At 42.9% G+C, this 12,832-nt stretch overlaps 1 protein-coding gene across 1 annotated transcript; it reads right to left on the bottom strand.

The window, feature by feature from the left end:
- Positions 1-610: 610 nt before the first annotated feature.
- LOC107990189 (selenoprotein P-like) lies at positions 611-11,746 on the bottom strand. Its single transcript, XM_025052894.1, is given in 6 exon segments — positions 611-1,192; positions 1,320-4,711; positions 4,786-4,902; positions 5,014-5,226; positions 10,902-11,128; positions 11,638-11,746. Coding segments are annotated over 4 exon segments (711 nt in total). The 5' UTR covers positions 10,982-11,128; positions 11,638-11,746; the 3' UTR covers positions 611-1,192; positions 1,320-4,410.
- Positions 11,747-12,832: the final 1,086 nt, after the last annotated feature.

Below are 12,832 nucleotides of genomic sequence, written 5' to 3'. Positions count from 1 at the left end.
CTGTGAAGTGGAGCCCCCTAATATTCTGTCTAATTTTTTGTCTGTCTAATAGACAGACAGTGGAGATGGGATTTATGGTTCTTTGGGATCCGTTCATTTCAAAGAGCCATTCAAAAGACAGGCTCATTTGGCTAATTTTTATATTCATTCACTTTTATTTATATATTTACTCACTAATTCATTTTATCCTGGAAATAATCACTGGGAGGAATGATGGGCTGAGATTTGGATCAGAATAATTTCGAACTTAGATTTCCCACCAATATTTTAGTTTTAATTATTCTGAAATATTGATTGCTTCATTCGACATGTGTGGACAAGATTTTAAAGTCTGTTATGGATTCATTGTAAATATTCCACTGCCATATCCCTCTAAGTTTACAGTGAGATCACTATTTAAGGGGAGCAGTGTGTGGGGACAATGCCATGCTCAGAGCACCTCAGTGGTAACTTGGCAGCTGGTGGATTCGAACCTGCAACCTTCCGAACCCAAGTCCTCTTCCTTAACCACTAATATGTACCACTGTATATAGTGTTTGTGTGTTAACACTATATCATGCAACACCTAAAACACTTATAAATACACATTAAAAAACAAAGCAGGCTACAATGAAGTTCAATGTAAAAATTTTTAACGCAAAATTTCCACACAAGAACATTTCTAACAATACAAAAAAATGTGCATACAGCCCACTAGTACTACTACAAACTACAACAAACTGTACAGTGGACTAGTGAACTTTCCCGAGGTGCATATAGTTACTTTGAAAAAAGCTCTGAACCATAACCCCAATAACAAAATAAAGAGTAAACAGAAGAAATTAAATGAAATTAAATAAATTAAATTTCCAAAATAATAAAGCAGTTCCATGCTTTATGGCCTCTCCTTCTCGTCCTTCGGCAAATTTGCATTGAGGAAGACAAGTGACCTCACTTTTGCAGGCTTGAGGTGACTTCTCCTCTCTGTGACTATTTGTCCAGTTTTCGAGAAAATTCTCTCAGATGGAACTGATGTGGCCACAACGCAAAGCTTCTTAGCTATGAGTTTGCTAAGCCTGGGGTACACAGGCACCCGACTTTTCCACCACTTGAGAGGATCTTCATTTTTTGGAACAAGAGGCTCCGCTAGATACACCCACACCTCCATGACAGCGTCTGCTGTGGGGTTCCGAGTTGCTACTGTTCCAGCTACCTGCTCATAGAGGTGGGAGATACAACAATGGGGTGGGAGATAAAACATTTTTTATGAGATTGTGATATTAGACTGATGTCATCCTAGATTTAGAGAAGAAATTGTGATGAATTTTTGCCATCCTTACCTCCTCGTGGAAATAGCTCCAAACAACTGATTCCGGAACAGCACTGCCTGCTCCTTCCTCTTGGACCGGTTGCTGGATGGGTTCGCTGCTGCTAATTGCGAGTCTTGCTGCTGCAGTTGATACTCTTTGAAAGGCCTTGTGTGCAGTTCTGCCATCCATGAATGCCATCCTTTTGATCAAGGGTCAAGCGCAGTTGCATCCACAAGGATGTGGTTGAATTCCATTCTATGGAATCTCGCTGACATACCAGAAGAAAGCGAGTTGACCATGTTTTTTCTGCCTGTGTTGTTGCCCTCCTCTGGAAATCAGCCGTGGCTCTCTGCAGTCCCCTGGCCAGCAGTATTACTTTGGAGGCAATCAGGGTGGAGACAATGGGGTTCTTGTTGGTGAGGAAACTCTGCAACATGTAATACGTTGAGTTCCATCTTGTGACACAGTCCTGTTTGGGTCGTAGTTTGTCCATCTTAATTTGGAGCTGTGGTTTCCTTCAATTGTTGTGCTTCCACTGTGCTTCTATGAAAGTATTCCACTGCCTCCTTAACTTTATTGATGATGGGTTGTGGACCTTTGAGGGCATCTCTTACAACAAGATGTATGGTGTGTGCCAGGCACGGGAGGTGGGTCCGTCCTGTTATCTGAATGGCCTTTGTGATGTTTGCAGCACACCAGTTTCTTGTCAACCTCCCACTCTCCTGCAACACTGAGGAGGTTCTTTGCCAAGTTGTCTGCTGTGTGCCGCTCATTAAATTCAAAGCAGTCCAGGAGGCAGGAGGACGTAAAAAAATCTTCAATGAAGTGGCATGTTACAGACATGAATGAAATCGTTGCCCTTGACGTCCAGCAGTCAGTTGTTAGGCAAACCGCTGACACTTTGGACACCCTTCTCCTGAGGGATACTGCTTATCTACGGAGAGACAGAATCTCTGTCTGCCGATTCTGACGCACTCGCCTTTTTTTTTTTACTGAGGCACTCACGTGAAGAGTGCATGCACAGCTCGTGCAATATTTGCACAATATGCAAATATTGCATGAGTTGTTGCGCTAATTTCATATGCAATGCATATGCAATGCAATACATATGCATTGAAATAAGCGCTCCTTCACATGTTCTCTTCGTCTCACTCAGTGGAGGAGCTTGTGTGATCATCCGTGTGCACCAAAAAAAAAAAAAAAGAAAAAAAAAAGGAACGGCTGCCAAGCAAACACGACTCGTTTCCCATCGTTCATGTTAATGAGCCGTTCAAAAGATCTGGTTCGTTTGTGAACGTCACAACTCTAATAGACATATCAGAACTGTCCATCCTACAGTGCAGTTAGAGGAGAGAGGGCAAGCTAGCACACCGTCTACTGATCCTGGTGTGTCTCATCCCAAAACAACAGCAACTGCAGCAGCATCTACTGGCTTTCCCGCAAGTATAACCTCTCCTACTGCAACTCAAAGCAAAATAAGTCAGTTTATACCAAAACAGATGACCCCAGCCAAACAGTATTGATGATGAGTTGGCTAAAATGATAGCTACTGATTTCCAACCCTTTTCCATTGTGAAGGACAAGGTTTTAAAAGTTTTGTCAAAACTTTAAATCCCACATACACTCTACCCAGTAGAAAAACATTGTCCCAAACAACAATAGCTAAACTATATGACACAGAACGTGCATTATGGCAAGAAAGGATGAAAAAACCTCCACCAGTTTGCCTGACAACTGACTGCTGTACCTCCAGAACATGCATGATTAACATGATTAAAATATTAAACAAAAGAATTATTTTGTAACAGAATAAATGCACAAACTTAGACAATTATAAGGCTTCTCATAAAAACACTGCACATGAAAGGGTTTTCAACACACAAACCATTAATTTTTGCAAAGTTATGGTAAAATAAAGGCCAACAAAAAATCCTAAATTAAGAGCCATTCAGGAGTCGAAAGAGCCGGCTCTTCTTTGGGAGCTGAGCCAAAACCACTCACAGCTCCTCTTCACAGGACATTGCAGGTAATTACCCATAAGTCACTGTTCCCCTGTATTGGATCTTCAGCCCAAATACACCCACACATGCAGCCTGCCTCAGACTCATCTATTACCTCTGGTTGCTTGTTGACCTTTTCAGACACAGTCTGACAGGCAATTCAGATACATGACACAAAGCAGAGGGTGTTACACTCCAAGTCCTACAGACAATTGCAGAGGTCCCAGGGTCAGTGGGGGGAGAGGGTGTAGTTTACCCGACAGCTGTGAGGATTGTCATGGTGGACTTTAATGCCCCGCAGACATGTGTGAGCAAAGCTATTTTTACTCCGCCTTAGTCATAGAGGTAGAAATCCAAAAGTTCTGTGATAGCTCCGTTATCTTTTTTTACTTCATGACTGCAGTGGGTGGTTGACCCTTGTGAGATGTTGAGATGTTGACCCCTGTGGGACACAGCAGGCTTTGCCCTCATAAATATAAACGGCTCTTGAGGGTAACACAATCCTTCTGCTCTGGGGGGGTGGGGGAGCGAGGGGGGCCCACATGTGTCCGTTCCCTAAGACATATGCCGGATGCCGGTGCAAAATCCTCCTCCTCCAACACATACAATGGCAGTCTGCGTGTATGTTTGTTTAAATGTTTAAAGTTAGGCTGTGACCAAAAGGATATACTTTCTGTCACAGCCTAATTCACGGTCTCATCTGGTCTTTTTGCAGCCAGTTGTGAGTCCTAGTTCTTTCACAGGGTAATACTTGATGGTAAAAGATCACCTAACCGTTCACGGTGTTGTCAGCTGATTAATACGAGAACCAGCTTACAGTTGCTCTCATCCTCAGCTCACAACACCTGGAGGTCGGGCTCACGGTGCTGGCTGATTCTGCAGTCAACAAGAGGCGAACGTCACTGTCAGGTCTCCCTGACATTGTTGGTCACATCACCTGTCAGTACGTGTCACTGTCAGGAGGCGGCCTACGTCAGTGTCAGCATCAGCTGAGCCAGGCAGAGGTCTGACCGTCAGAGCCGACAATTGTCAGCTGTACTTTGACTTTCACCTCACTCTGGTCTGGTCTCAAGGCCTCATGGGGGCTCTCTGAGCCTCCTGGGCCATTAGCTGCACCTGGACTACTTGCTGCATGAGGTCTGAAGGATGAGCTGCAGATTCCTGCTCATCTTGTCTAGAAAAACTGTGGTTTCTCTGACCTTGACCATGGTCGTGGTGCTACTCAGTGCCATCATCGCCACCACGGTGGCGATGATGGCCATGACCAGAGCCACGTGGGTGAAAATCGTGAGCACCCCTGTGACCATGATGATGCCTGTGATGGTGGTCATGGCCCTGACCGTGTCCTGCTCCAGCTGGTGAACCATCCACGTCAGGCTGCGGTACTGCTTCCTGTGTGCATTCCTCTGGAGTCTTAGGACTCTGTAGGAAGAAACAGAAAGTAGAACCAACTCAGAAAAAGGATTTACGAGTTGACCTTTATGCGTGGTGTGTACCTCGTGTGTGCAGTCCCCACAGATGCATTTGCAGTAGGTGTCTTTGATTGCACTTTCAACATGACCATGCCGATGATGGTGTACGGCAGGGAAATGTGGTGGGTGAGACGACCGCACCTGATTCAAAAACAATAAAGTGTTACATTTCTGTGGCAAGTATAAAAGTTACAGTGGATCTGCTGGGTTTTTAATCCCTCATTATCTCTTTCCATTTCTGAGGTAACTCCCCTGTCATAAATGAAGAAGTCGTCCTTGTCACAGTTCAGTGTCTGCCACACATCAGTCTGCTGCTCATCCTGTTTGTAAAGCGTGATGTTCACAGACAGTCTCCCTTCAAGCCTGCTGTCTAAGCGTTGTGCTTCCACCCCCTGGTGGTTAACGACCAGATAGGCCACATTCTTCAACCCCTGACTCTCCAGGCTGTGGCGCAGGCCATCCATTCTGTATAGAGAGCAGAAGTCAAGCACAGACAAGCATATATATATACATATACATGTTTTTTTTGTTTTCTTTTCAGTATTGTAGGTGCAATGGGTCGAGTGCTGAGTGAAGCACTCGGTGTTATCAACCAGTCTCAAATTAATAACACAACCAGTCTCATTAAAGTTATCTTTAATTATTATTTTAACCTACTAATATAGCAATAATGTATTACTTGAAGTATTACAAATATACTAAAATCAATAGTATCCAATAACAATTAAATATCTGAAGGATTTTGAGAGTTCTTGGCAAATTGGGTGGCTTCAATGAATAAAGTAACAACACAGACAAACACAGTTTACAAAAATAATCAAATTTATTTATACAACACTGTCAAGTTAATGACGGTGATTGAACTCATAAACAATGATCATTATAACAAAACAAGGCGTGTGTAGGTGTGTGTGTCTGTGTGTGTGTACTTATGTGCGTGTGTACACGAGTGGTCGTGTACGAGAGAGAGAGACGTTGCCTCTTAGCTACCAAGAAAGCGACTGAGCCCTTGAGGCGTGTTCACATACGCGACTGCGCAGTGGAAGAAGAACTGCGAGGTAGAAGGAACGGCAACAGGAAACACGTGAGGCGTGTATGCGCTCACGGAGGTGTGAATGGGTGTTGTGTACGCGCACCAAGATGCGCTCAGGTACAATGAAACAGTGCTTGTGATGTTATCAAAGTATATGGGGGAAGGGAGGCGTACCGCGTGGTCTACTCCAGACAAAGGACTTTGTCGGAGTTTTCCTGATCCCAATACTGATAACGTTACAAGTTAACACTGAAATACTGACGGTGTACAAGAGTATAAGACCGAGTCAGGAGGTTAGAAAAGAAGTGCATGCAACAGCCTAGCTATAAAAGCAGCACAGATTTCAGACAACAAAATTCAATATGCGTACTTAAACTGTCCCTAAGTTTAAATAGCACTTAACAATACTACAGATTAACTAACGTGCCCAAATGCCAGCCTTACTGTAGTGAACGTCTGCTCGTATTTAGAGGGTAGTGGAAAGTCCGTGCTTCTTGGGTCCTTGCCAGAGCTGGGGACGTCCGTCTGGTTCCACTGTGTCCAGAGAGTCCTCTTGGTTCCGAAAGTCCGTTTCAGGAGGAAAAGTCTCTGACTGTCGATGTGCCGGTTCACACGAATACCGTTAGAAGGAATCCTGTCGCTTCTAACTTTTCAATAACTGCTTTGGTCGCAGCGCTACGTTACTTGTGTAACTTAATTACCGGTTAACTCAGTTAAGAAAAAGACGCTACTAGTGCATTTATCACCGTGGGCAATGGTGTCTACAAAAGCGCGTTGGTTCTTAGTCTTCTGAGACGAGCAGGTTTTCTCTTTTCATCGAGGTCCTACGGAGCGAAAGTCCTGAACAGAGAGAACGATATTGGGCTGACCCCCCAATTTAAAGGTTGCGGAGGTTACTGATCGTGACGTATGTGGATTTACCGGAAGCAGTGGAATTATGGGAGTTTGAGTCCTTGAAAGGACTGTTGTAGTACCTACATATCCCCCCTTTGGTCTTAGGGATATGACAGAGTCGTAACCCTGAGAGCACAAGGTTGTACAGTCCATATTCCATAATCCATTGTCATCCATATTGTCCATTTAGTCCTGTAAAATCTCAGAAGAAGTTGAGTCCTGACAAACAGTTCAAGGCATGGGCATTTGGGCAAATACCAGGCTGTAGGCATTTGGGCAAATACCATGCTATACACATGTGGGTACATGATAACTCACTACCTGACTAACACGTTCATGTACCACAATTTAAAAATACCCATTAACTTCATTTCTTCACATTGGAAAAGAAAAGGAATGAAGGAAAGGAAAGAAGTGTTAGTTGTCAGGGGTTAGACCAAATTATCGTTCACCCCCCTTTTGGAGTGAGGACTGCTAAAGGGTAAAGTTTGTTTTAATTGGTGTGTTCATTCGTTTTTAAGAGGGGTCTGGTCTCTATTAAACCTGTCAATAATTTCAGCTAACTGAGCCTTTACAGACTCCAATTCTGAGTGGAGCTCACTCAGTTCGTCTGAGTTACAGAAACGAACATGCCTACCCCTATGCTTCGGATCACGCTCAGACTGTTTCCACCATCTCTTGTTTGACTGTTGGTAACCGTCTCGTTTCCAACCACCTTGGTCTTTACGACCTCTTTCACGGGGTCGGTTGTTGTAATTATTGTTGTTGCTGAAGTTTTGACCATGGTTGTTCCTGTATCTATTTTGTCTCCTTCCCCACTCACTTTGGTGATGGGGTTTTGGAGCAGGGTTTCTCCAGGTGTGTCTCCCTGGTGGAGCTTCACTCCCTTCTAAGTCTAACAGGGAATTTCCTGCATCCTGGAGACTAAAGACTCTGGGTTCGTCGTCAAGTCTGTCCATTGGTCTGACGACTGTCTCCCAGGTCATCTGGGCTAGCTGCCTAATTTCCCTCATGGAGTAGTAACCCTGTCTGCATGTCACTGTGACATGGTTGCGTACACTTGAGTGGAGGTTGTGTAAGAAGAGGGATTTGAAACCTCTATCTTCCTCCAAGCCTGGTGCACTGCTACCCTGGAAATATGCGTTGCGTAGCCGTCTATAATATTCACGTGGGGATTCTGACCGTTTCTGCTCGATTTGCATAGCACACAACATTGCAGACGTCTCGTCAGTGTATTGCTCGTACTCTTCCTTCAAGTACTTACGAAGTCTCGTGTAGCTATCACGGACTTCTGGGGTTAGTGTCTCTATGAAAGCCCGAACATTGCTGCTAGACGTCTTCCAGATTAGCCTAAGCTTTTCCCGTGTTGTGGCGTTTGGCAGATCTACAAGGCATCGGTCAACTTCCCGTAGGTAATCATTAACATTAATGTTTTTATTATCTGGATCAAAACGTTCAATGTCCTGCGCTAGCAGATCAATTTGACGTATACGAGGTTCACGGGTTGCCTTTCTACGTGACCTCCTTGATCTTTCTGAATATTCACTGTCTGAACTATTTACTGATTGTTCATGGCGCTCTCTATGTCTATGGTCCAGTTCATCCGCTGATGAATCAGGGATGTCATAATACACCGGCTTGGGTGTGCCAAGGGATTTGGCTCTGGACGAGTGCGGTATGGCTCCAGCCTGGCTATCTGATGGAGTCGTTTTGTAGCGGTCTAGGATGATTTGGTGGGCTGTCTGGTTATGCCCAAGATGATTTTCAGTATCTTCATCGGAATAGTCTTCCTGTTTTGAATTTTCCTCTGGTAGCGAGAGAGAGTGGGCATGTGTTGCTTTGGCTCGTTCTTGGTCATTGCAACACTTTTGGAGGATTTGCTCTTCAGCAACCCTCTTGTCAGCCTTTCCAGCTCTCTGTAGCTTGCTGACACACTCTGTAAGGGACTGGTTAGTAAGCCTGAGTTCCCTTTTAAACTGTTGGTTAGCCTGAGCTAGCTCGTCTCGGCTGTCGCTTAACCTATCTGCCACTTCATGAAGACGTCTGATTTCTAAATCAGTGTCTCTGAAGTGGAGCAGGAATAGCTTACCTATTATTTCCTCTGCACTGGAAATGCATCTGGGGTCTCTGATCTGTTTTATAGTGGCATCTATGGTGAACCTGCATTCAGCCTGGCTCAACCTTTTAAAGTTTGCCTTGGTGGAGCTGGAGCAGTGAATTAAATCTGCGACAACATCAAAGAGAGACACGTCTTTAGCGGTGTCTTTGTGGTAAGAGGTGCGCAGAGATGCCATTTTAATTTAATTATTAACAGTAAAGTTTAATAATTTGTTAAAATAAAGAACTAATCTCCTAGATCTAATAAAATTAGGTTGTAAGTAGTAAATACTATTAACCGTCTGAACACACCTGAAAACAAACCTTGCAGTTACTAAGCAAACTGATAATTTGTCTATTGTTGAAACAAATATCCAAAGAAGCCAACAAAACCAATTTGCCTCACACGGGGCACCATTAATATGTAGGTGCAATGGGTCGAGTGCTGCTTAGGAGCACTCGGTGTTATCAACCAGTCTCAAATTAATAACACAACCAGTCTCATTAAAGTTATCTTTAATTATTATTTTAACCTACTAATATAGCAATAATGTATTACTTGAAGTATTACAAATATACTAAAATCAATAGTATCCAATAACAATTAAATATCTGAAGGATTTTGAGAGTTCTTGGCAAATTGGGTGGCTTCAATGAATAAAGTAACAACACAGACAAACACAGTTTACAAAAATAATCAAATTTATTTATACAACACTGTCAAGTTAATGACGGTGATTGAACTCATAAACAATGATCATTATAACAAAACAAGGCGTGTGTATGTGTGTGTGTGTGTGTGTGTGTACACGAGTGGTCGTGTGAGAGAGAGAGATGTTGCCTCTTAGCTACCAAGCAAGCGACTGAGCCCTTGAGGCGTGTTCACATACGCGACTGCGCAGTGGAAGAAGAACTGCGAGGTAGAAGGAACGGCAACAGGAAACACGTGAGGCGTGTATGCGCTCACGGAGGTGTGAATGGGTGTTGTGTACGCGCACCAAGATGCGCTCAGGTACAATGAAACAGTGCTTGTGATGTTATCAAAGTATATGGGGGAAGGGAGGCGTACCGCGTGGTCTACTCCAGACAAAGGACTTTGTCGGAGTTTTCCTGATCCCAATACTGATAACGTTACAAGTTAACACTGAAATACTGACGGTGTACAAGAGTATAAGACCGAGTCAGGAGGTTAGAAAAGAAGTGCATGCAACAGCCTAGCTATAAAAGCAGCACAGATTTCAGACAACAAAATTCAATATGCGTACTTAAACTGTCCCTAAGTTTAAATAGCACTTAACAATACTACAGATTAACTAACGTGCCCAAATGCCAGCCTTACTGTAGTGAACGTCTGCTCGTATTTAGAGGGTAGTGGAAAGTCCGTGCTTCTTGGGTCCTTGCCAGAGCTGGGGACGTCCGTCTGGTTCCACTGTGTCCAGAGAGTCCTCTTGGTTCCGAAAGTCCGTTTCAGGAGGAAAAGTCTCTGACTGTCGATGTGCCGGTTCACACGAATACCGTTAGAAGGAATCCTGTCGCTTCTAACTTTTCAATAACTGCTTTGGTCGCAGCGCTACGTTACTTGTGTAACTTAATTACCGGTTAACTCAGTTAAGAAAAAGACGCTACTAGTGCATTTATCACCGTGGGCAATGGTGTCTACAAAAGCGCGTTGGTTCTTAGTCTTCTGAGACGAGCAGGTTTTCTCTTTTCATCGAGGTCCTACGGAGCGAAAGTCCTGAACAGAGAGAACGATATTGGGCTGACCCCCCAATTTAAAGGTTGCGGAGGTTACTGATCGTGACGTATGTGGATTTACCGGAAGCAGTGGAATTATGGGAGTTTGAGCCCTTGAAAGGACTGTTGTAGTACCTACAGTATTTTCCCCATTTGTCTGTATGTAATTTTAGTACATTTTAAATGTATTTATTTATTTAATATTCCTTACTTTTCCCTTACAAAGATTTTTGAAAAAAATAAATTATTGCCCTAATTGTTAAGTTAATAAAAGCAAAAAAATGTCACTTTGTGATAAACATGGACTGGATTGACCCATGTTTAATCATGAATAAACAAAGGCCAGGTAAAGGTCACTGGGGGACATGTGATGGACAAATACCTGGCGGCCTGCACCAGACAGAACAATCAGCTGGCTTGCAACAGGGCCACCATCATCACCTGACACATCATTCCCTTCATGGGCTCCACTTATCCTATTTTCCAGGATGGCGGCAGCTGACATCGAGGCCCACCCCCGTGACTCTCTGCTCCGCCCCCCTGGAGCGGGCAGAGAGTAAGGAGCAGGGGGAGGCACACCTAAATCCTCCTCACTCCACTGCCCCAAATCTGCTGAGCACAAAAACAAGTACAAAATAGCAGGGTTACCATTGTGTTGTTCCCCCCGAATTAGCATTTGTTGACTCATCGACGGTTTATCTTTGAACACAAGTTCTGATTAAACAGTGAAGAGCGACATAAAAAAAAAAATTGTTGGTAAAAAACAAATGTAAAATAAAGCAGTTTTGTGGCTTAAGCTTTAAAAAAAATGTTAACTGAAGTTGATTAAAAAAACAACATACTAAGATTAAAATATACTGGTAGCATAAGCATAAGGAAAGTGCTGCAGTATATCACTACTAATACAACATACTTAAATAACCGGGTTGCAAAATGTATCTGGATACACATCACAAAACATTGCATTCCTGACTCCTTGACAAACTAAGTAGCAGGAACTCTTACTCTTCAGTCAGGTATTTTTAGCACATATTTAATGTAATCTCAGAAAGACAATGCATAAAAGAAAACTTCTTTTCTGCCGTATTTACTTTAATATGACTTAATTTTTCACTCACCCTTTAGTCCGAAAGTTCCTTCCCTCTGCTCAGTTCCTCACTCTTGCAACTCCACAGACAAAAACAAGCCTCCTCCCCCTCTGCCTCCCCCTTTTGTACCCTGTTGTTTTCTATCAGGAAGAGGGTTGAAAAAAGAGGAAAGTGTCGATTGTGCAATGAATGAAAGACAAGAACAACAACACTGTGCAAAGGCAACACTCATTAACTACCTTGTTAAAGTTAAGCACAGTCAACCTTAGGCAGTATATGTGTTAAATAAATATTCTGTTGGGTCCATAAATCATTGAGAACAATGACGATTTTTTTTATTTTGCAACTATTGAAAGCAAGAGGGAAAAAAAGGGGAAGTGGGACATGGACTCTGGATTGGTCTGGATGGGTCTAAACGTGTTTCTGCAAAGTCAGCAATAAACAGATTTTTTCACCACAGATAAAATGCATACTTCCTGAGCACATGTGCAGGAATTAATTTTATACAGAAAAAGCAGAAAACTGAAGAAACAAAAAAAAAGAAAATTTACAGGAATATTCATTGTCCATGAAGGAAATGTAACATTTAGCCAGTGTCAAAACAAACATCAAACATCCTAGGGGTCGGTGCAGCCAAGCATATGATCTGTTTGCAGAAATAGGCCATGGTGTTCTGGGAAAAGAGGTCACAGTTCTCAGTTTACTGGGGTCAGGCTTTGTGGGGATGGGACCAGTTTATACCATTGAATATGGTGTGTGCTATATCTGTGTATTACAGTAGGAGAACTAAAGTATTTGACAGTGGCAAATGTTTTAGGGTCAGAGGTCAGTGTTAAGAAGTAGATACAGAACACAACCATGTCTGTTAGAATTGTTACTACATAAGGGTCTAAGTGGTCATTCAATAATAAGATATCATTAAGACAACAACAAAATAACAACAGATCCTGGGAGTTAAAGCAAATAAATATTTTTTTTTGTGTCTGTCTGTGTGAATAATATGTGGTGACCCAGACAAAGGAAAGAAGATGCAACAGAGAATGATTTAAAGTAAGTAATTAAAACCATGTGAAAAGCTAAGAAATAAAAACACACCACAATGTGAAGATGAATGAGAGCAAAAAAGACCCGAGCTCTTTCACGTGACAAATGAAACGAATCTGCGAGAACGAGGCGAAAGATTAGTTCACAGAGAATGATCCGTTCATAGTGATTAGTTCACAGC

Source organism: Cynoglossus semilaevis, chromosome W, assembly GCF_000523025.1.
Source record: "Cynoglossus semilaevis isolate Cse_v1.0 chromosome W, Cse_v1.0, whole genome shotgun sequence".
Taxonomy (NCBI): Eukaryota; Metazoa; Chordata; class Actinopteri; order Pleuronectiformes; family Cynoglossidae; genus Cynoglossus; species Cynoglossus semilaevis.
This window is presented reverse-complemented; position numbering and strand designations above follow the sequence as displayed.